We start from the raw sequence: 23,961 nt of genomic DNA on the forward strand, positions 1-23,961 counted from the left end.
GTTCACAGAACAAGTCTAAGGCCTGGTTTGACAGATGAGCCCCCACGGCTCCGGCACAGGATTTGGGAGCTCAGCTCCAGCCCTTCTCCCCCATGAGCCCCACTGCCACCCTTCTCCTGAGAGACACCTCTTGGTACATTCAGTCTTTATTGGTATAAAAGCCTTCAAACCGAAATCATGTAAAAAACAGGGAGGTTTTACAACAAAATGGTCACATCAGGGTCATAAGTTAACAGCTGCAGTAAAAAGGCTCCCAGGAAATTCCCTTTCCGAACGGTGACTCAAGTGGTCAGTGCAGAGATAAAAGCCCCGTTAGGAAGCCCCAGCCTGGCTTGGACCTGCCACAGCCCCCAGCGGGACTGTCCCAAGTCGGGGCAGCGGGAAGGGGCAGGAGGAGCAGGACACATTCAGGACGTCGGGAGAGAAGGCAGCAGCTCCCAGGGCACAGGAGAGCCTCAGAACCAGCACTGGCATTGTCCCTGCTCCCGGTGTCCTCGGGAAGCCCCACGGCGCTGTGGAGTCTGTTAAGGCACAACTCGAGAATCTGTAAACACTGGTGCCCCCCTGGGGCATTGCAGAGGGGTTCAAGTAAGGGTGGAAGCGAGGCGGCAGCTCCCTGCGGGGCCTCTCAGCAGCCCGGCTGCGGTGGCACATGGAGCATCCTTGGTCACCTCCTGGCCACGGGGGGCTTCAGGGCCACCTTCGGGGGTGTGCCCCGCTGAGACACCAAGGCAGGGGATGGTGCAGGGGCTGCTCCTGGTGGCAACCTGTCACTGCACGGGGCCTTGCTCTTCAGGGCTGGGAGAGGCTTGCGGGGTGGCTTCGGCTTCGCCTGTCGAGAGGAGAGACCCAAGGTACACAATCCCAGCCTGGGTTGGGTTGAAAGGACCTTAAAGCTCCTCCACTTCCAACCCCTGCCACGGGCAGGGACACCTTCCACTAGAGCAGGTTGCTCCAAGCCCCTGTGTCCAACCTGGCCTTGAACACTGCCAGGGATGGGGCAGCCACAGCTTCTCTGGGCACCCTGTGCCAGCGCCTCAGCACCCTCACAGGGAAGAGCTTCTGCCTAAGAGCTCATCTCAGTCTCCCCTGTTCTGGCAGGTTAAAGCCATTCCCCTTGTCCTGTCCTTACAGGCCCTTGTCCAAAGCCCCTCTCCAGGTTTCCTGCAGCCCCTTTAGGCACTGGAGCTGCTCTGAGGTCTCCCCTTAAGGAGCCTTCTCCAGGCTGAACACAAAGTCCTTTGCCTGGGCACCAAGGAGGGATTCAGGCGGGGACGGGACAGAGGACGGCTCCCTCCCCCCCCCCCCCCATCAGCCACGGGCTCACTCCACCGACGTGCCTCACACACGTGGGGCTGCCAGGCCGGGGGAGGCCGCCCCACCACAAGGTGTTTACCTGCAGGGGCTGGCCTGGAGCCGCTGGAGATTTCACCGGGGGGACCGGAGCCGGCGGCTGCAGAGGCGGCAGGAAGAGGGGTGAGGCCCTGCCCTCCCACCAGCACCCCCAGGCTGCCCGTGCTCCAGCCGGGTCCCTCACCTCTGGGGCCGGGCGGCAGGGCCCAAGGGCCCGGGCCCCACGAGGGGCCGCCGTGCTGCTGAGCAGGCTGGGGGGACCGATGTCGCGGTGGGAGAGCGGCTGCCGGGGGCGCCGCGTGTGGCCGCCCTCCGGGAAGAGCGGGTTGGCCAGGCCTGCGGTGGGGCCGCTGGAGCTCCTCCTGTGGGGCACAGGGACGGTGTGGAGCTGCTTCAGACACCCGCTGCGCTCGGCCCCGCCGTGGGGCGGAGGGGGCGGGCAGTACCCTTTCTGGAAGCGCTTTGCACCCCTGCCTCTGAGGAGCAGGATGCCGCCGCACAGCAGGATGCCGCAGGGCGCCAGCACGGCCAGCACGGCCACCACCACCACGCTGCTGCTCCCTGTGGAGACACGGTCGGAGTCGGGACAGGCATCCCGAGGGATGGAGCAGCACCTGCCGGCACCGCCGCAGGGAGCCAACCCCTCCACGTGGCTGGGGGAGCTGGTGCCGGCTGTGCAAAGGGGGTTCCGTACCTGCCGCCATCCCCGAGATCTGGTGCTCGCAGTAGGGCGCTGCCCAGCCCGGCTCACAGTGACATTCCCGCTTGTGGTTGCACACCTGGGATGAGGGAGGAAGGCATCAGGGCAGTGAGCGTGCTGCAGGAGCCAGGAGCAGTGCTCTAAAAGACCTCACAGCATACCCCATGGTTGTTGCACTTGGCCGAGCAGTTCTTGTTGCCGTAGACCAGGAGGTTCTGGCAGCGCCCGCCATAGCAGACCTGTGGATAGACAGGGTAGCTCTGAGGCTGCCCTGGGTCCCCATGGGGTGACCACAATCCCCCCCCCCCTCCCCCCGACACCCCAGCATGGATGCTCACCATCTCCTCTCCACACTTGGCACCAGTGGGCACCAGCCTGAGCTTGGCCACCACCTCGTTGGCATCACTGCTGGCGATGACCGCCTTGCACTTGAAGCGGCCGAAGAAGAGGGAGTAGGAGCCAGCACCAAGGACGGGGCTGGTGTTGTCACTCAGGCACAGCAGCGTGCCGCACTTCACGTCCCTGCGGGAAAGCACCCATGGGAAGCAGCAGCAGCAGCAGCAGCAGGGTTTGATCAACCCTGTGGTGCCAACGCAGACGCCACCACCACCCCCCAGACCCTTACTTGGGGCTGCAGGGCCGCTTCCCGTACTCGGTGAGGCAGTGGAGATGAAGGTGTTGCTCACTGTTGTGCTTAAAGCAGACATCAGGAGCCACTTGGGCCTCTGTGGGACACATGGAAAGGGTCACACAAAAGGAGCCAGAGCTCACAGCGGTGCTACTCTTCAGCATCCGCAGCCACAGCGCTGGGATAGAGGAGGGGACCACAACCAGGCGATGGCCAGGTGAGCCGTGGCTCCAGCACATCACCCAGTACGTGGGGTGAGGATGCTGCGGAGCTGGTACCTGCGCCCCAGAGCGCACGGCACTGCTCGCTGTGTGAGGGACAGGCCCCGTTGTAGCAGTAGCCATTGCCGTTGTGGCAGGAGATGCCATTCTCCTGGAACACATCCTCTGGGCACTCGGCGCTGAGCCCGGTGCAGTGCTCGGGCAGGTCACAGTCGTTCTTGCTGGCCCGGCAGAGCACACCAGCAGCCTTCACCTGCACAGGAAAGGGGGTGTCAGTGCTGCCCCAGTGCTCTCATAGCCCCACAGCACACAGGCACCACAGCCAGGCAGCATCCCAAAGATCCAGACACCACCAGGCCTCAGACTGGGTCATCCCATGATTAAATCTCTCCCTTGCGCTCTGCTTTTAGTCTGGAGGGTCTGCCAGAGGGTGCCTTGCTTGCTCCTTGCCCAAGGGTCCTCTTTGTGAGGGTGCTGAGGCGCTGGCACTGGGTACCCAGAGAAGCTGTGGCTGCCCCATCCCTGGCAGTGTTCAAGGCCAGGTTGGACACAGGGGCTTGGAGAAACCTGCTCTAGTGGAAGGTGTCCCTGCCTGTGGCAGGGGCTGGAACTGGATGAGCTTTAAGGTCCCTTCCAACACAAACCAGGCTGGGATTCTACGATTCCAACCCTGTCTCTGCACATCAAGGCATTTCTTATGCCTGTATGCAGAAACCAATGTATTTAACTCAACTTTTTTTTGGATGAATGGAATAGAAGAGGTTTCCTGCATCAGGAATGGGCTATGCTGATTGTTCTTCAACACCTTCCATTCTGCACCTAACCTAGCAGAGCTGGTAAGCCCGGGGTCCAGGATGCCAGAAGCAGAGGCTGCTTCACTTCCCCAGACTCTTTCCAGCAGAGATGCTGACTGTCCATGACATGAGAGCTGATTCCTCTCCTGAACCATTGTGGGAGAAATCACTCTATTTGGAATCGCTCCATTTGGCTCTGGGCAAAGGAGGCTGCTACAGAGGTACCCAGGTTCCCCAACAGGCTATGGATGCACCCTGCCTCCACTGGGAAGCTCTGCAGGAGCTCTAGCTGGACCCCATTGGCACGTACCTTGCAGTCCTGGCAGCATTCCCCCCGGGCACACTCGGCTCCCTCTCTCAGCTGGCAAGTGGTGGCGTTGCAGCAGTTGTCAGAGCACTCCTGCGACACAGGGAGCGACTGGAAGCCTCCTGAAACCCCTCTTGAAGGCCCTTTCCTTCCCTTCTGGGGCTTGGAGCAATCTGCTCTAGTGGAAGGTGTCCCTGCCCGTGGCAGGGGTTGGAGCTGGATGAGCTTTAAGGTCCCTTCCAACCCACACCGGTCTGTGATGCTGTGATTGCGAAGATGAGCCTTGGAAAGCACAATGCCCAGGGAAGGGACTTGCACAGCCTTTTCTGAGCCTGAATGATGCCTCTCAGGTCCCCGCCACCCCTGCTCTTCCTGGGCTCTGGGAGCACATCCCTACCTCCGGCACGCCGCAGTCGCACTGCTCTCCCCGCTCCACAAACTGGTTCCCGCACACAGGCCCCCCATAGAGCTCGTCTGCCCTGGGGACGTTCAGCAGGCAGCTGGTCCTGGGGTCCCCGAGGAACTGCCACATGTCCTGCTCGCTGCAGCGGCTGAACAGCTTGGGGTAAACCAAGCTGAAGGGGCACAGAAACAAGGTAGCCGTGAGCAGAGCTGCAAGCCCAAAGGGTCCTCGCACCCAGCAGCCCAGGGGGAAGCTGGAGGGGCCACCAAAGAGACTCAAAGGCACCAACAGACCTTTGGAGTGCAGCTTCGAGTGGAGTGTCCATGTGGACCTGACCATCTCCCAGGCTTCACCCCATCAAGACAGTACTGGAGGATGCCTTTAAGAGTCTGCTGCCCAGGGATATTCCCCTGTCTCCTTCACTCACCCAACACTTGCTGCCATGACACAGCCTCCATCAGCTTTGGGGACAGGACAGCGGCAGCCGGCCACATCTTCATCGTGAGACATCCCCAGGTTGTGCCCCATCTCATGAGCCATGGTGGATGCAGCACCAATGGGATTTGTGCTGTGATCCTGTGGGACAAGAAGTGCAGTGTGGTTTAAACACCCTCCACGGCACCTCCATGGGGCCACTGGTGCTCTCCAGCTGCTCAGTGTCTGTGATGAGGCCCTGAGTGACATGGGGTAGTGGTGGCCTTGGCAGTGCTGGGGAACGGTTGGACTTGATGACCTTTCCAACCCAGCTGATTCTATTTGTTCCCTAATTGCTGCCATGGTGAGGTAAAGGAAGGCAAAAGCTGGACTTGTTCCCATGGGATGAGCAGCACAACCAGGATGGTGGCTGAAGAGCAATTGTAAACCAAGTCCCAGCCACTTGGCAGGTGGTGGGAGATGCCCTGTGCCGCAGAGCTGCTTGGGGAGGCTCTTCAGGGCTCAGCTATACCAGAGCCCTCCGCTGGCTTTCCATACTTTGACCCCCTGACACTTTGGGGGGGTGTCCTGGGTTCAGAGATGCCAGGAACCATATCCCTATGGAGGCTAAGAGGAAAGCTGGAGAGCAGCAGAGACCACCCCCCCCCCTGCAGACAATGGGACCATGCTGCCCTTCCCATGCATGCCTGGCCAGTGGGACCCACCTGGTTGACACCACCGGAGTCCCTGGTGCACATCACAAGCTTCTTGGCGAGCCCTACAGTCGTGCCATGGAAGTCTATGCCCCTGTGTGGGATGGAGATGCCACCGAGGCCACCAGTGTGTGGCCTGAGCGGCAGCAGGGCTGCAGAACAGTGCGGTGCTATCCCGCACGCTGTCCTTACGTGATGAGCTGGGCATTGTCATGAGGCTTCCTCCGCAGCAGCTCTGCCTCCCGCCAGTGCAGGAAGTTGTCCAGCGTCACCTCTGGGTTGGGGCTGACCACGATCTTGTCCTTGTAGCTCCACACCTCCAGGCCGATCAAGGCCACCCGCAGGCGAAGAGGCTGATAAAGCTGGGGCAGGAGACAGAGGCAGCACTTGGATTTCAGCTGCACCAGCAGAGGGAAGGTCCCACTTCCTCCCTTTGGGGAGCCACAGCCAAGCCCAGGACCCCAGGAATGGGTTGCCCAAGGAAGTTGTGAATGCTCCATCCCTGGTGGTGTTCAAGGCCAGGCTGGACAGAGCCTTGGGTGACATGGTTTAGTGTGAGGTGTCCCTGCCCATGGCAGGGGAGTCAGAACTAGATGATTTTAAGGTCCTTTCCAACCCAAACCATTTTATGATTCTATGACCCAACCTCACTGTGCAACACCAGCTCTGTCACCCCCTCAATATATAACACAAGATGGGGTGACTATGTAGACAGGGTTTACTTAGGAACTCTGGGCTCCCTCTTGGTCAGTGAAGCCTGCTCCCATGCTGCTGACCAAAGAGGATGAAGCAAGGCAAGCAGAAACCCCACCTTGTTGCATTGCATCCATCACCATCCCCTTGTTAACACCTATTCCAGCCTGGGAGTGGCCAGTCCTCCCAGGGGGGTTACAAGAAGACATTTCAGCTTCCTTTCCTTATGGGAGAGCTGGGATCCAGTTGTCCCATGCTCCTGAGGACCAGGGCTGAGCTATCCTGTTGGCCAAGGTATTTGAGATGGGCTCCAGCTCCACCACCCATGGCAGTCCCTCCTCTATCCTCTTCATGCCCGTGCTGGCACTGCAGGAGCTGGAAGGGCAGATCCAGACCCCTGGGCTCACCTTGTCAACATGGTTCACGATTTCCTTCATGCGGTTCTGCACCGTGCGCAAGTCCTTGTGTTTCCGGAACTATGGACACAGAGAGATTTCCAGGCTGGCTTCCACCTCCTCGTTGCAGTGGATGAGAGCAAAAGCACAGGCAGCAGCTTGCCCCAGTCCTGCTTACCTCTTCATTGTCCACAACCAGGACCAGCTCCACGTATCGGGGACCTTTGTGTAATGGAGTGGATTTCTGGAAGGGAAGAGGAAAGTGAGCACAAAGAGGGGCCCAGCTCTGTAGCTTGCTAAGCCCTTTTGCGGGATGTGTTGTATCCTAGGGCATCTTCCACTGTTATTCAAGGCTAGTGGGTCTTCTAGCTCTGCTTTCTGATGTTACTTTGCTGGGTATTTCAGTCATCTTCCAACATACATTCCAGTGTCTGAAGGGGGCCTACAAGGATGCTGGAGAGGGACTCATCATCAGGGACTGTAGTCACAGGACAAGGGGTGATGGGTTCAAACTGAAACAGGGGAAGTTCAGGTTGGAGATAAGGCAGAAGCCCTTCCCTGTGAGGGTGCTGAGGCGCTGGCACAGGGTGCCCAGAGAAGCTGTGGCTGCCCCATCCCTGGCAGTGTTCAAGGCCAGGTTGGACACAGGGGCTTGGAGCAACCTGCTCTAGTGGAAGGTGTCCCTGCCTGTGGCAGGGGTTGGAACTGGATGAGCTTTAAGGTCCTTTCCAACCCAAACCATCTATGGTTCTATGATACAAGCAAGAACCGAAGCCTGCTACTGGAGCAAAGCACAAGACAGATAGGCTTTGCAGGCATCATGGAGCTCATGGGGTAGCGGGATGCTCCTGCTACTGGTACAGTATCTGAGCACTTGTTCCCACCAGAAACTAGGCCACTGGGAGCAACCTGTGTTTAGATACCCAACCAACAATGCATGGGGAAGGAACATCTCCAGAAGATGTGGGATGACCCCACTCCTCCCCGGATGTCACAGGACGCAGGCTCTTGCAAACTCAGCTATCGGAAGGAGAAGCAATGCAATCCTTACCCAGCGGTGGAGCTTCATGGCTGCAGGGATTTTTGGCTCGTGGTCGTATTCCAGAGTGGCACCGGGCTCCCGGCATGTCCCGCGCTTCCCCCTCAGGTGAGCTGCTCTGTACACTGCGTGCAGGCCAGCAGCATCCTGCTCCAGAGGCTCCAGCAGGAACATGGTCCCATTCACCTGGAAAAACCCACTGCCAAGAGAGAAGGTGGTTGTCACATTAGGGAGATACCCAGCACACCCATAAGTGGCTGTGATACAAAACATAGCTGGAAATCCCTGCCCCTTCACAGGTTCCCACAGGCAGATGGGATGAGCTGCAGATCACTGGTGGGATGTGACAGGTTCTCCTGGCCGTGTGGATGAAGCCACACTCAATGCAAAGTCCCTAGCTGCCCCTGGGCAGTGCATGAGGATCCACAGAGGTACAAGAGCTCACAACAGCACAAGGGACTGGATGCCTCTTCCCTACAACCTCGCTTGGCCCAAGAGCACATCCAAGGATGGAGCTGACCTGGGGCATACCATGAGCAATAGGAAATGTACCCACAGCATTTGCTTTCAGAGGCTGCAGAGGCACCATTGGAACAAAAGGACTTTTAGGGAGGCTGGAAACTAGCTGCTGGGCTGGGAGGGAGCAAACTGTGGCACAGCATCTGTGGCTGGAAGCAAGGGAGCATCCTGTGCTTTGGGCAGCAGAGATGTGCCAGGGCTCAGCAAGGAGACCTGCTCAGCACTGCCAGGCCAGGTTTAACACAGAGTTTCTGCTGAAATGCTCTGGATTTCAGAATGCCTTCTGTAAGGTGTCCCATATGCCCTGCCTGCATCATCTTTGTCTCCTGCTCTGCCCATGCACATCTTAACATCAACATGGAGCTGTAGGGACAGGACAGGGGAATGGCTTTCACCTGTGAAGGTGCTGAGGTGCTGGCACAGGGTGCCCAGAGAAGCTGCGGTTGCCCCATCCCAGGTTAGATGGGGCTTGGAACAACCTGCTGTAGTGGAAGGCTGGCAGGGGGTTGGAGCTGGATGAGCTTTAAGGTCCCTTCCAAACCAAGCCATTCAATGGTTCTATGGGTCTAGGAGTTCAGCATGGCTCAGAGGAGATGCCAGCTGCCTGCAAGGCAGTGTATTACCATGAGCACACCTTTGTGCTGCTGGCTGCAGCACTCAGGGGTGAGTTTGCTCTGGTCTGCCCTGGGAATAGAGGAGGGAAATGGAAATGATCCTACCTGAGCCCGCCGCAGTTGCTGATGCTCGCCGCTGAGTTGGCGTGTCCTTGCACATGGCCCTGATAAAAGCAGTGGTCCTGCCGCCAGCAGAGATGAGAGGTGTGGAGGGGGAATGCATGGCAGGATCCCACAGGAGTGGGAAATCTGCTGTCCCTGGGGCCAGCCCCATACCTGAACATCCGGCTTCTCCGTGACTTCTGTGCCATCGGCCAAGTAGTGCGTCTCGGTGTAGTGCTGCCCCAGCAGTGCCCTGCAGGGTGGGGAAGGGGCATGAGCAGTGACTCCGGGAGAGGGTGGAAAGCAGAGCTTTGGGGATGAGGTTGGGTATGGTGGGCCCATGGCATCTCCCAGGGGGCTTCGGCAAGGAGGGGTAAACTAAAGGCTAAGGGCTGAGATCGCTGATGGGCGACACCAGGACCTGGAGAACTGATGCTCACAGCAAGCCTCCCCCTGGCCTACCCACACTCACTTGTTCTTCTCCAGCCTGAGGAGGTACTCCTTGCCTTCAGCACGGATGCTGTAGAGGACACGGTCAGGGTAGATGCTCTGTGGGAAAGATAAAGAACATCAGAGACCTGCTGTCACTAGGAGCAAAAGCTACAGAAGAGAGCCCCTGTCCTACCCAGAAAGGGAATGGGGTCTACAGTGGAAGGCAGCAGTGGGATAGGGAGCCTGGCTTCCCATCCTGGAGGCATCCAGCAAAAGCACAGGATATCAGAAGGGAAGAATTGCATGTGAGCAATACCACAAATCCCTGCACATCCTGAGATAAAGAACAGGTCACCAGCAGTGAAACAGAGTAGCAGTGGTTTCCTGCCTCAGACATGCGGCTGCATGAAACTAGTCTCCTACTCATCTGTCACAGAGGTCCTGTGCTGGGGACTGAGTTCAGCATTACTCACGGGCTGAATCATGAAGATCCCACTGCCCAGCAGCTCTCATTCCTTACCTCTGACCGATCTAACGTACAACACCACAGCTACAGAATAACCTCCTCTTTTTCTTCATCTCTACTGAGAGTCGATTTTAGTCTCAGCATGTGCTAGATCCCTCAAGCATCACCCTAGTGCTGGTGGAAGGGACCTGAAGGTCCAGCCTCCAGGCACTGTGCTTGGGTCAGGGTGAAGCCCTGAACCCTCAGGATGGAGATGTCTCTCCAGAAGAAACTTCCCTCTGGGATGCTTTGTGCTCTCTACCTGCGGAGCTTAGGCCGCAGACCTCCAGAGGTCCCATCCCACCACAATCATTGAGAGACGTGATGCTCCCTTGCATAGTGCCCCACATCAGGCTGCACCCTTGGCACCAGGGACCACTGCAGCACAGAAACCTCTCCTGATAGCATCTCAGCTCTTGCAGAATCCCAGAATAGAGAGCTGAGCGAAAGGCAAAGCAAACACTTCCCAAGGGCCAGCATTCTCCTGGATGAGGTGTGCAGCCTCTCCCCAGGGAGGATGATGGCACCTGCTGTCATATGGTGGCTCAGCATTCCCAGAGGGATGATCTACAGCCTGGCAGGAGCTGGGGCTGAGTGGGAATTCCTGCTGACTCAGCGCCAGTGGGGCCAGATGGGGTTTGCCCATCGCTCAGTTGCCTTCGGTTCTACCGGAGTTGCATTCCCAACCTAAAGCTATGGGCTGCCTGCCACAAAGCATCCTCTCTGCATGCCAAGTAGGTTGCAATGAGCCTGCCACGCTCATGGATCCTGGGCAAATTCTTCTCTTATGAGCAGTGTCTCCTGCCTGACGTGGCCATCCTGCCCTGTGTCCACCCGCAAAGTGATGCTTTGTTATTGCTGGCAGCGCCGGAGCCAGGAGAGGGCTTAGGGAATGGCAGGAAAGCCTCTGGAAGGGGGTGGTGGTTTCAGGGGCTGCCTGTTGGAGACAACCGCAGGGCAAGTTTAAAATAACACAGTCCTGATAAAGCTCCTCTGAATCAGCCCCTTCCTTATTCACACAGGCTCCAGATGGGAAGGGTTTGAAGCACAGTCCTGTAACCCCATGGTCGTGCTGAGCAAGCAAAGCAGAGCTGTGGCCACAGCACACAGAGAGGAGGGGTTTCTTCCAGACCCAGAGAGCTTGCAGAGGATTGGGATGGGATGCACCATCCCGCCCCATACAGGGTGTTTCTTCCCTGGGTAGGAAAAAGCAATGGATCTCACTAGGACAGCAGAAGTGGGGCTCATTGTACCATGCCACAGAACAATAGCATGGTTTGGGTTGGAAGGGACCTTAAAGCTCATCCAGCTCCAACCCTGTGCCATGAGCAGGGGCACCTTCCCCTAGAGCAGGGTGCTCCAAGCCCCTGTGTCCAACCTGGCCTTGAACCCTGCCACGGATTGGGTATTTACCACTTCTTTGGGAACCTGAGAAGTCAAGGTTCACAGTAAAGAGCTTCTTCCTTATATCCAATCTAAACTTCCCCTGTTTTTGTTTTAACCCGTTACCCCTTGTCCTATCAGTGCAGTCCCTGATGAAGAATCCCTCCCCAGCATCCCTATAGCCTTCAGTATCCCCTTCAGATACTGGAAGGCTGTTAGGAGGTCTCCACGCAGCCTTCTTTTCTCCAGGCTGAACAGCCCCGACTTTCTCAGTCTGTCTTCATATGGGAGGTGCTCCAGCCCCCTGATGATCCTCGTGGCCTCCTCTGGACTTGCTCCAACAGCTCCATGTCCTCCTCACGCTGGGGACACCTGAACTGCACCCAGTGCTGCAGGTGGGGTCCCACACATCACAGGAGCTGCAGCACAAGAGAAGGCAGGTCCCTGGGCCACCACTGTCCCTGCTCCTGCCCCATCTGGCCCTAGGGTGTCCTGCTGCTTGGCAGCTTTAGGAGGTCCAAGAACCCCCCAGTCCTAGACTCAATCCTGGTGCCACCAGGCAGACACCGCCCATGGCTGTCCTAAAGCACACAGCTCAATGTCTTCCCCCATGCTGCGGAAAGCAGAGGGATCCCAAGCTGGGTGAGCTCCCCTTTCCGGGAATGGGGGGATTGGTGCAGAGCTGCCCGGAGCGCCCGGCACAGATGGTGTCTCTAAATAGCCTGGGGAATGTTTATCTCGTGGACAAGTTTAGGTTTCTAGAGCAGAGAAAACAGATGCTTTTGGGGAGTGTTTTTGAAGCGAGTTTACCAGGAAGGGGTTGAATCACAGATGAAACGTGCTGTATGAAGACTTTACAAGGGAATGAATGCCCCCAACCCCTCCATCTCATCAGGTGTTCAAGCTGGTGCCTTTTGCTGCATGAAAGCATATTTGGCTCAACTGGCAATGAGGAAATCATCTTTGAGGTCAAGGCCATCATGCTATGGATGTCAAGCCCAAGCACTCAAACCTCCTGAGTCAAACCCCACATCCTTCCCCCAAATGACAAGGTTTCCCAAGGAAAACAACACTGGCTTCCTTTCATGTGGATTTCTGCAACTTTCTGATTCTTATTTCCCTGTCCCAAAGGACAAAAAAAGCCTCAACTTCAGCAACCACAGCAAGAAAAGTGCTTACAGCTCAGCGAGGCTTTGCACATCCCTCCTTAAGCAAAGACCAGATGTCACAAGATCACTGCAAGGCTACAAGAGGTGGAGCCGCTGGTTAACATCTCTGAAGAAAGCACTGGAGAAAGCAGCCCCCCATCTCTGAGAGCCCACCCTAACAAACACCTGCAGTGCCTGTGTTTGACCCAAAACAGCCCAGGAAAGCTGAGCTCATCGACTGCCTCTAGGGTGGAAGCAATGCAAGAAACTGAGCCACTCTGGCACAGAGCTAAGAGGGTCCAGCTTCAGGCCCACTGCTGTGGTCTCTCAGCTCCAAGCAAGGTGTGGAGCCAGGTTTTGGGAGGCAATGCTACTCACTGGTGGCACAGAGAGGTCCCTCTTCCACCGCGGCACCAGCACCCTGTGTGGCATCACTGTCTCGTACTTCTCAACATGGGTGAGCTTCTCCTCCAGCCCCGCAGCTCCACCTGGGAAAAGTCAAGGGGCTTTGAGCAGGGGTGCCCAACCAAAGAACAACCCAGCCAGCGGGTAATGGAAGTGATGCAGGGAAGAGCTGAGATAGCAAGTCCTGAAGTACCTGCTGGGAATGTAGCTCCCTGATGGGCTCCAGGGATCATAGAATCATAGAAGGGTTTGGGCTGGAAAGGACCTTAAGGTCATCTAGCTTCAACTGACACTAAACCAAGTCACCCAAGGCTCTGCACAGCCTGGCCTTGAACACTGCCAGGGATGGAGCATTTACGCCGCCCAGGGATGCTCCAGCACCCATCACAGCTCAGCACCACACATGGGCGAGCAGCATCCTTCCAGGCTGGAAAACCCTATGGAGACCCCGGTGTGCAAATAAAGGCAGAGTATTTCAGTTCCCCATCTCGATGCCACAGTCTCTGACTTGGCGTCTGGCAGCTGCTGGGGAGGGAGGGTGTTGTGGAGAACGGCTCGTGTCTGGGCTGACTCAGCCCTCCTCCCACCCTCGCCTGTTACCGTGCTCTCCGATAAACCCTTTGCCTTTCCCCCGCGGGAGCCCCGACATCGCCCCGCAGCCGTGCCCCTGCCCCGGGGGGTTCGGTGGGGCGGCGGGGCCCGGAGCTCCGGTGCCCGCGCCCACGGCCCCCGGCTGAGTCACCGGCTCCCCGCTCTGCGGGCACCGCAGGCTGGTGGTGACAAATTTCCTCCTCGCTGAGGTTGGTGCCTTTACATAACGGCGGGTGCCCCATCGGGGGTCACCCAGAGCGTGTCCCTCCGCACGAACCCTGCCCTCAGAGCCCCTTTCTCCACCCTTCGCCCTCGAGGGGGCTTGGGGAGGCGATGCCGCCCCGTCGCGCCGTGGCCACAGGGCTGAGCGCTGCAGACGGAGCAGGCAAAACCTCGCCGAGTTGCGACCCGTCCCCAACAAGCCGCCGCCGCCGCCGCCACACGCAGCTCCTTGTGCATCCCCTCTTGCGCCGCTTCCCACGCGGCTTTCCCCTTAATCCCCGTGGCGAAAAGCATCTTCCCCCATCTCCCACCTCCAACCCTGCCCCACGGCAGAACCGCCGACCCCTCCGCCTCGGGGGAGCCGGGCTTTTGTTCTGCGACCCCCAAACTTCACTCCCGCCCCGTCGGCGGAGCAGCGGCTGCCTCAGAGCTGCCCCCCCACGCTCACCGTGTCCCGGCGGCAGCAGCAGCAGGAGCAGGACGAGCGCCAGGGCCATAGCTCGGAGGTGCCCGCGATGCTCCGCCGTGCCGGCAGCCCCCGCCCGCCGTGACTCACGGACGGGACGGGGCGGGACGGGGCGGGACGGGGCCGCCCCCCGGCGGGGGGCTCGGTGCGGAGCGGGGCCGGGAGAGGCGGGGGGGGTCTATGGGGGTATCGGGGAGGCTCCATAGAGCATCGTGGGCTGTCCACGGGGCATCGGAGGGTGTTCGAGAACCACCACCAGGAATGGTTTGTGGGATGTCTGGAGCACAAGTGTGATGAGGAACGGCTGAGGGACCTGGGGGGTTCAGTCTGAGAAGAGAAGGCTCAGGGGGGACCTCATCGCTCCCTACAACTGCCTGACAGGAGGATGGAGCCAGGAGGGGCTGGGCTCTGCTCCCAGGGAACAAGGGATGGGACAAGAGGAAACGGCCTCAAGCTGTACCAGGGGCTTTTCCAACCTGGCTGATTCCATGATGCTGTCAGAGGGTGTGCTTGTGGCATCGGAGGCAGGATCCACGGACATTCTGTGGCTTCAGGGAGAGTCTGAAGTCCATAGGCTCCAGGGGCACATCCCGGGCACTGCTGCATTCCACAGGGCGCTGAGGTGGTGACAGTAGGGCGCCAGTGGCAACCGGGGGGCACTGGGCAGCTCCACCTGGCCAGGGACTGTCTGTGGGTATGAATGGAGGATCCATGGGGCACTGCGGGTCCCTGCCTGGCACCTCTAAGGTGACAGAGGGGCTGGAAAGAACAGGGCAGTGCCCACTGGACATGAAGGGGATGACTGTGGGGCACCAAGGTGCAGCAGGAGCTGAGGGTGGCTGGACTACCAGTGGGCAGTAGCTCGACCTGGGAGACATTGTAAGGTGTTGGTGGGGTGCTGAGATGATGGAACACTGAGATGATGGAGGTGTGTGTGTGCCATCAGGGCATATCAGTGGGGGACTTGGGACCCTCCTTGATCCCAAAGGATCTGCAGGGCTGGGACTACCATGTGGGAATGATATGGGCTCTGTCATGGAGCTGACTGCTGTCTCCCCTTTGTCCAAAGAACACCCAAGGTTGGAAGACACCTCTGAAGATCATCTGGTCCAACCTGCTGTGGGGCAGGGAGCCTGGATGAGGTTATCCACTGTTTGTTCAGCTGCCTCTTGAACCCCTCCAGGAATGGGGATTTTACCATGTCCCTGGGGAGGTTCTCCCAGCTGGTGGTTGTTCTCACTCTATTGTATTTCTTAGGTTGAGGTTAAACCTGTCTCGGTGCAACCCATTGCCCCTTGTCTTCTCCATGTGACAACTTGTGAAGAGAGACCCTGCTCCCACAACCATGATGGTTAATATTCCATGGTGTTTCAGGCCAGGACCAGCCAGGAAATGTTGCATTTAGCAAAGGAGTGGGTTGGATGTCAAACTCAACTGTTGCAGAGCTCCAACAGCAGGGACAAGCTTCCCCCAAAATGGCACAGAAACCAGCAGAGCCATGCACTGCTCCACTGTCTTTCCCCTTCCTCCTCTCGTCTCTTCTTTAACTCCCTCCTAAATAGACAAGTTTATTTAGAAAACAACAAATACGAGCTTCACCCTTGACACCCCTCACCACGTCTGCTCCTAACTTGTGCTCATGTGTGAGCAGGATTCCTTGGGATTACTCACAGATGGGTGCCTGGAAATTTGCTGTCAGTTTTAGAAAGGAATGTTTCAGAAGTACCCATTATTGCTGCTTCAACTCGGTGCTTGCTGGTTAATGATGGGCCATTAATCTATAAACAGCTTCAGTCCTGATTTAGTTCAAACTGCATGAAAGGAAGATTTCCTGCAGGAGCCACCAACGCTGCTCACTGGGGTAAGGGAACGTGCGTGACCAAGGGTAGTACAGGGGAGCCTCTCCTCTCCCCTCCACCCTGAGCTGAAGGGACAGGCATGGATCTCTCTCTGTGCATAGAAACTGAATGGAAACAGCAGGTCAACTTCTCCAAGCATCCCCCAGATTGGGGCCACCTCCACTGAGGCAACAGGAAACCTCTCCCTTCCCCCTGAACTGCACAAGTGCTTTCCCTAAAGAGCCAGGTGATGCTGGGTGAGGACTTGGTACTCAAGCTCAACCTTCAGATGCAGGAATCCAGTCCTCCAGAGCCAAGACTGGTGGTCTCCATCCTCTCCATGGGTCTCTCTCCCTCTGCCAAGATGCAGGACCAGCTGTAGGCCACCAGAGCAAGGCTCTAACACACTCTAGAAGGTCCTCGCAAAGGAGGTGAGGGGAAGGAAGACCAGGCATTAACAAGAGCACTCAGCCCTGGATCCACAGCCCTCACATGCTTCCCTAGTCTCACACTTGCCACTGAGGCTTCTGGCATGTGTCTTGGTTTCCCCTTGCTCCTCTCAACACTGCTCTTCCACCTTCTGCCATATTCGCTCCTGATATCCAAGCAATCCCTAAGGCTGAACAACTCTGCAAGGTACCCCCAAAGTCCTCTGCTGAGGACGTGGCCAATATGGTATGAACATCACGTACCTGCTCAGCTGCAAAGCCCATCTCCTCAGTTAGAGCAGCTGATCAGCTCCATTCCAGCAATGCCCCAGTTAGGCTCTCCTCCCAAAATAATGCTGCATGGCAGCTGAGCCAGATCTCTGTGAGCAAATCAGCATCCCGCCAGATGAAAGCCTAATTCGCACCCTGGTTGTGCTAACAGACAAAATAATCGCCCTTTTTCCCTTTATTTATTTTACAACACACAAACACACAACAGTAAAAAACAGGACCTGACAAAAGCCTCTCAGAAGAGAAAGCCCATTACAAACATCCCAGAGACTGTATATTGTCCCATAATGGACAACCCTTATGGTTTGTCTTCAGCTCACGTTCTGAATGCAGAGGGTTGGGTGCTCCCAGCTTGAGGTGAGTGAGTGTCCGGGTCTCTGCTGGTGCAGAAGAGGTGGAAGGGCAGCGGGAGCAGCAGCAGGGTTTCACTGGGCAGGCACGGCCGGACGGGCAAGCAGAGGAGCCGCCTTCTGGCTGCGCTCAGCAGACATGTGCTCCAGGCGCTCCGTGTAAAACCCATTGAAGTCCAACCTGAGAGACAAAAGCCCCAGAAGTTTCAGCTCAGCACTGCCCCCGAGAACTTAATGCTCATGGGCATGGAGGGGATCCAAAAACACAGGGGAAGGAGATGGACTGCGGGGTGTTGGGTGATGAGAAGCCCCTCATGACCCGGCTCCAGTGAGCGCTTGAGCCCAGTACCCCTCCATGTGCTGGGCTGCACCCCCAGAGCGCGAGCAGCAGAGATCCTGCTCCTCTGCTGCATGAAAGGGAGACCCCTCCTGCAGTCCTGATCCAGCTCTGGGGCAACAGCACAAGAGGGACGTGGAGCTGTTGGAGCGAGTCCAGAGGAGGCCACAGAGATGCTGCAAGGGCTGGAGCAGCTCTGCTCTGGAGCCAGGCTGAGAGAGCTGGGCTGGTTCAGCCTGGACAAGAGAAGGCCCCTTAAGGGGAGACCTTAGAGCAGCTCCAGTGCCTAAAGGGGCTACAGGAAACCTGGAGAGGGGCTTTGGACAAGGCCCTGTAGGGACAGGACAAGGGGAATGGCTTTAACCTGCCAGAACAGGGGAGATTGAGATGAGCTCTTAGGCAGAAGCTCTTCCCTGTGAGGGTGCTGAGGCGCTGGCACAGGGTGCCCAGAGAAGCTGTGGCTGCCCCATCCCTGGCAGTGTTCAAGGCCAGGTTTGACACAGGGCGTTGGAGCAACCTGCTCTAGTGGAAGGTGTTCCTGCCCATGGCAGGGGGTTGGAGCTGGATGAGCTTTAAGGTCCCTTCCAACCCAAACCATCCTAGGATTCTGTGATTCTGTGAAAGTCTTTTATAGGGTGAGATGAATTTTAGAACGTTGTTGGTTCAAATGAGGGATGCAAAGCAAAGCAAGTCTCACTGTGGGAAGCAGCAGATGATGCACCGCAGCACTAGACCTCTCCAGTGCTTCACTGCCCCTGCCCACAGCCTTGCTCTTCTCCAGCCATGGCTGCTGGAGAAGTCTCTCCTAGGGCATGAATGTGACCACACCACAGTGGGCTCTGAACCTGCCACCCCCAACACAGGACTTCCCCAGGCTGGGCAGACACAGTGGCTGGTCCAGAGTGAGATGGGGATGTCTGCACTGTGCCATAGGCTGTTGTCAAGTGCCACCTCTTCTGTGCTCATCCCTTGATAGATGGCTAAATTTCACTTGTTCTTTACATTATAAAATACATCAGGAAGGACCACTTGCTGCTTCTCCAGAGACATGGCTTGACCACACAGCCCTGGAAACCTGTCACTCAGGGACAAGGTGCCAGGGCTGAGGGCTCCTCAGTCTCTGCATCTTCCTGACCCCTTCCCACCGCTCCTTAGTACCACCACTGAACTATGGTTCATAACAATTCCCATATGAAATCCACCATTTATCCACTGTAACTACCACAGAATGTTGCATTACCACCACCATCATCACCTTGCTAACACAAGCGTGCTTCAAACAGATTCATGATTCAAGAAGATGAGTAACTGGTCGGAAGACGCTGAGCCAAAATCGCAACTACTGCTGATACCTGTAAATGCCTCTCCAAAGCAGGAGATGCACTCAACCACCTAAACCAAACCAGCAGTAGTTTGGTACAGGCTCCAAAGGAGGTGAAAGCCTGAACTGTAGCCAGGGCAAGAACTCCTCCAGGAAACCCACCAAGGGCAAAGTGACCCAGAAAGCATCGATGAATATGAGCCTGGAGCACTGATCACGCCATTAACACATGCATAGCACATGGCTTTTCCAAGACTCATTTACGAAGGACCAAAGAAAGCAGTGGGTACAAGGAGTCTCAAGCATACCTTTCCCACTGTGTGCAATTTGATTACAAGCCAACCACTTTATTACATAAAAAAGGCAGCTTAAATGAGCCTTCTTTGAGCTCTCTTTGATAGGCAGCAAGGCTGCTGCATGCCTGTGATCTCTCCTGGAGCTGAGAGGCCTCTTCAGATTGCTCTTCAAAGCAGAGAGAGCTGTCATCTGCTAATGACAGATCTTTGGATCAATTCAAGTTCTCTCTGCGCTGCAGTTGGTCTGCATGCCAGGTAATTCCATCCTTGAGCTGGGATGCCTTGCAAGGTTTGAGATTCCTTACCTGAGACTGGCAGATCCCTCCTTACTACCCAAGGCAGAGAGATGATCTGCAACAGATCCTCAGTAAGTGACTGATAACATGTGGAATTAACACTAAATGAAATCCATGTGATTATTTCTTTTAGACATAAACTGTTGTCCAAATCTGAGACAAAGATTGAACCTAGCCCCACCTAAGATCTATGAGGAGGTTAGAAAGCAAGGGGGGGATCACTCTGAACCTCATGACTCAATGGGAGGGTCTCCAATTGTTCTAATTGTTACTCTAAATCAAGGTCTTTTCAGTCTCATGCTCTGCCAGTGAGGAGGGGCACAAGAAGCCGGGAGGAAGCAGAGACAGGACACTTGACCTGATCCGGCCAAAGGGGTATTCCATACCACAGCCCATCATGCCCAGTATAGAAACTGGGGGGACTGAGTGGGGAGCCACTAATAGCTGCTGTGGGATGAGTTGGGCATCAATCAGCGGCTGGTGAGCAATTGCACTGTGCAGCATTTGGTTTCTTCCTTGGAGTGGTGGGGTTTATTGCTTCCCCCTCCTTTCCTCCTTCCCTATTATCATCATCATCAACAACAACTTTTATTTCAATTATTAAACCATTTTTCTCTCAACCCACAGCTTTTTTACACCTTTTCAGGTTCTCCTCCCCATCCCCCTGAAGGGGGCAAGGGGTGATTGAGGGGCTGCCTGCTGCTTGGTTAGCAGAGGGGCTTAAGACACGACAGTCTCCCTTAAGTCTTTTGTGTCTTCAGTCTCTGTGTAAACACTTTTCTAAGCCAGTTTTCCTTTGCATGCTTCATCTGTGTAGCAAGTAATAGAGTGAACCTTGCCATCGAGCTTTCTTAAATCACACTTTTATTTATTCAGATTAAAACCATTTTTGCAGCAGAAGGCAACAGCAGCAATATCATAATCCTGTCTCCCTGATAATCTAAAACGATGCCACAAAACCACCCAGCTCCATGCCTGCTGTGACCTCTCCTAGGCACATTTCTGCACTATCAAGCCAACTAAGACATGCAGCTCTTAAAGAGATGTGCCCTGGAACACTAAGCAATAGTTGATATAAGCCTGTGAATCACACAAAAGTTGCTCTCAAATTAAGTTGCTTCAATACTAAGTGAATGGGCACAATATTTGAGTTTCATGTTGCTTAACAACCTCACACAAATGGCAACAAATTGTTCCTTGACATTTTTTGGTGTCTGCAGAAAACAGAGATTCGACAGATGGAATTTATCTGTTGCTCTATCCTGGTTGAAAAGCTTATGTCTCTTCCGTCCTTTAGGAGTTGTACAAAGGAAACCTGACACTGAGGCAGGCACATTTACCAAACTTTGATTCAAATATAAGGCCAGGACATCAGAGAATCACAGAACCATAGAATCAAAAAGGTTGGAAAAGCCCTTTAAGCTCATCCAGTCCAACTGTTCCCCGCACTGCCAAGGCCACCACTAACCCATGGCACTGAGGCCTCGTCTCCACAGTGTGTGAACACTTGCAGGGACGGTGACTCCAGCACTGCCCTGGGCAGCCTGTTCCAATGCCTGAGCACCCTCTGGGGAAGGAATTGTTCCTCAGCTCCATTTAAACCTACCCTGGTGCAGCTTGAGGCTGTTTCCTCTTGTCCCATCCCTTGTTCCTTGGGAACAGAGCCCAGCCCCATATCCTTTCTTTGAGGACCTGCTCCATTTCTAAATTTGCTTTATTCCAAACTTCTTGAATTTTGCTTTGCTTCCCTTCCAGCTGTACGTTTAGGGTTAAATGATCTTTGGCAACTCCCTCTTAAGAATCCACACGGTACTTCCTCAAACTCTGCTTACACTTGTTTCTTGCATTGCAGCTGGAGCTTTTTTCACTGGGGTTTGCATCACTTCATACTCTAAGCTCAGTCACTGCCATTTCCTCCAAACTGTTTTAAGGAAGGATATCTGATGAATGCTAACAGTACTTGATGGGTCAGATTTCTAAGTATTTGGAATTAAGTAATCCTTCTGACAAAGTATGACAAACTAATGCTGTAATCATTCTCCTTTCACTACTCAATGAAGAAGTGACTGAAGATTTCTCTGCTGTTGCCAAACCCTCTGTCACCACTGCTAGCAATGTAGCCAAGGCACCTCAGCAGCACTTCAGCACACTGACGATCTGTGAGTTAATGTGTGAGCTTTCCTGCTTTGAAGGAAACCATCAGGATCTCTGTCTTCTCTTGTTTGGTGCTACAGATATGATGGATTCAGTACTGTAAACTGAATAAATACTAACCAGGCCAAATAAGGAAAAGCACAGGCCCAGAATTATGAATAAAAGGGATATTTTGTTATCTATCTTACATGTTGATCATCACCCTTGAAAAGCAGCCATATAAAAAGGTTATAATTTATAAAAAAGCACTGATATATCTTATAAACTGCTCCAGCTCTCTATCAAATGTGTTATTTCAGATGGCAACCATCTCCGCTCTGGTTCTTGGGTTCCTGTTGCCATAGAGTCCAGGACTCGATCCAATAATCTCTACAGACTGAATGAGAGCTAAATGTCACGTCTGGGCATTCATCATGGGACTTCTACTCTCTAAAACATTACTGAGCAGCCTGTAGAAATGGAAAGACATGTTCTGTTGCATGGCCTGTTAACATGCGGTATTCCAGTTAAGGAAATGGGGACATCTGGTTTGTCAGTAAAGGTCCATCTGTGTCCAACATCTTGGACTCATGTAATCCCAGATCAGGGGTCTTGATAGTGATGACAGTCCTGATGGCATAAAGACTCTGCAGCCCTTGGACACAGCTGGGGCATGGAAATACTGGGGGGGCAATTAACTCAGCCCCTCTTCTGAACATCTGGTTACAGCTTAGGTCATTGTTCTCAATGCAAACTGCTCGGAGAAGCATTTTCTCAGAACCTTCCTGAATCACCAAACTTCTCCTTTCTCCTGAAGCAGGAAACACTCGTGTGAAAACCAACCTCTCCATATTTGTAAGCGCTGGTTCCAGAGCTTCCACAGCTCACAAGTCACCTCCTGCCACAGCTAACACTTGTGTGCAGCCTGTGAAGCACTAAAACATCTGTGTGGTGGAGGATAGCTCCAGACCATGGTACCATGGACCCACAACTGCGTAAGATACACAGCCAGACTCTATGGTACTCATCCCATTGTCCTGGTAGATGCACAAAATTGACACAAGGGCACGGAAGCAATGACGGAAGAGGTGAACTTCTGATGCTAAGTGTAGGAGCAGTGCTGACAGGAGCTACTGTCAGAAAAGGCCTTACATCAGTGTCTGGCATCACACATGATAGAGTGTGATGGAAGGCTGCAGGGCTTCTGCTGCTGCGTGATGAAAAGGACTTCTTGTTGTCTTCTTGAGTAAGCTGAGAACCAGCTCCAGCCTTGGACCCAGCTGGGTGATCCCACCAATGGAACAATCTCCATATGCTCTTTCTTTGCAAGACTCAAGGACTGTGGGGTCATGATGCTCTTCTATTAAAAGAGCAGGTGACTTGGTCCTCAACACTGTGTTGGCCATGCCCTGCGTGACCTGTAGTGATGTCCAAGTGGCTGGATCATGGCGTTAGTTGCCATTAAGATCTCTGGATGGAGCATCATGAAAAAGCCCATCTGTTAGAACTTGTGCTGGTAATGATAAAAATGTAAGCGCTTGATAAAGAAGGAGGCAGAGCTGGAACACTGAGGAGGAGTAAATGTTCTTGCCTGATGACTCAACTACTTATAGTCTCAATCCCTGAATCTAGCCTGACTCTGGATGCCACTGTAACACCTAGGAGTGATGGCAGCAAGAGGAGCCTAAGAGCTTAATCCCCCTGGCCTGACAATTTTACAGGTAGATCCTGCCTGCAGTCTACAACAGCCCAGTGATGATACAGTGATGCCCAAGCAAATAAAGGTCGACATAAAATGTTCAGAAGGCTGCACCATCATTTCTGAAAAGGAAATGCAGATTTAGCTGTCCTGGTTAGTCCTGAAAGGAACAGCAATCACTTGTACTGTTGGGGCCTCACCTTGAAGAACTTCCGTGGTAAGGAGACCTCTGACTCCAGTCACTTCAGAAACAGTGAATCAGTGTTATTTCAACTGTAGAGAAGGGGCCCTCTCCTACCCTCCCAGTTCAGGGATTGAGAATCAACCAACAAGGGCAGTTCTGGTGGCTGGAATAAAAGCTCCTATTCTGACAGGGAATGGAAGCAGGAAAGTTCAGAGCAGCAAGCACTTCATTTCCTTTCAGATGCCTGTGAGTATCCCTGCCCCCAATAAATAAGGAATACAATCCTACAAAGAAGAAGACAAGGCATGTAATTCTCTACAGTGGTGAGGGAGCTGGTGGGTTAGACTCATCTCCTGTAAGCATCCATAGTAACAGAGATGACAGGTTTCAGTGTTCAACCTTGGTCTCAGCTGTGACCATGTCCTCAGAGCAGCAGATGCTGATGCAGGAGGCTAAGGGCTGGGTAAACACATGGTAGCTGCTAATCAAAAAGTTCACAAAACAGTATTTGCAGAGGTTGATACCAGGAATCCTGGACAGCCCTGTCAGATGCTGTTACAAAAGGACAATGAAAGCTTCAAGAGACACAGGATGAGGAGCAGACACCAACCTGCTTCAAAAAAACCCCATTCCTAAACCTTTTCTCTCTCTGTTTTCCAGTGTATCACATCTCAACAGAGGTGTAAGGGTTATCAGCTATCCATAAAAGACATCTGACACAGGAGGGCAGAGAACAGTACT

At 54.8% G+C, this 23,961-nt stretch overlaps 2 protein-coding genes across 5 annotated transcripts in view; both read right to left on the reverse strand.

Annotated features, from left to right (window-relative positions):
- Positions 1-133: 133 nt before the first annotated feature.
- Positions 134-14,150, reverse strand: ADAM8 (ADAM metallopeptidase domain 8). Of its 4 annotated transcripts, XM_062603026.1 has the most exons (22): positions 14,030-14,150; positions 12,742-12,851; positions 9,368-9,444; positions 9,070-9,148; positions 8,899-8,975; positions 7,673-7,859; positions 6,800-6,865; positions 6,634-6,702; positions 5,726-5,895; positions 5,546-5,627; positions 4,834-4,982; positions 4,401-4,578; positions 4,007-4,096; positions 2,960-3,155; positions 2,679-2,778; positions 2,392-2,575; positions 2,215-2,292; positions 2,048-2,132; positions 1,800-1,914; positions 1,538-1,715; positions 1,397-1,453; positions 134-832 (listed from the first exon to the last, which is right to left on the reverse strand). In XM_062603026.1, the coding sequence occupies exons 1-22, from the start codon at positions 14,076-14,078 to the stop codon at positions 668-670; spliced, it is 2,541 nt and encodes an 846-aa protein (XP_062459010.1). In that variant the 5' UTR covers positions 14,079-14,150; the 3' UTR covers positions 134-667. The 4 variants fall into 4 exon arrangements, with proteins under 4 accessions (XP_062459010.1, XP_062459019.1, XP_062458998.1 ...); XM_062603035.1 differs by lacking the exon at positions 1,397-1,453; XM_062603014.1 differs by having other exon boundaries at positions 1,538-1,914.
- Positions 14,151-16,784: 2,634 nt separating this feature from the next.
- TUBGCP2 (tubulin gamma complex component 2) overlaps positions 16,785-23,961 on the reverse strand; it is a 33,526-nt gene continuing 26,349 nt past the window's right edge. The window contains exon 18 of the mRNA XM_062603071.1: positions 16,785-17,135. Within this exon, the coding sequence (XP_062459055.1) occupies positions 17,030-17,135 (106 nt within the window). The 3' untranslated portion in view covers positions 16,785-17,029. The remainder of the gene's footprint in view (positions 17,136-23,961) is intronic.

The sequence above is a fragment of the Pezoporus occidentalis genome, unplaced genomic scaffold, assembly GCF_034315485.1.
Source record: "Pezoporus occidentalis ecotype Australia unplaced genomic scaffold, CSIRO_AGI_Poc_V1 ctg118, whole genome shotgun sequence".
Classification (NCBI taxonomy): Eukaryota; Metazoa; Chordata; class Aves; order Psittaciformes; family Psittacidae; genus Pezoporus; species Pezoporus occidentalis.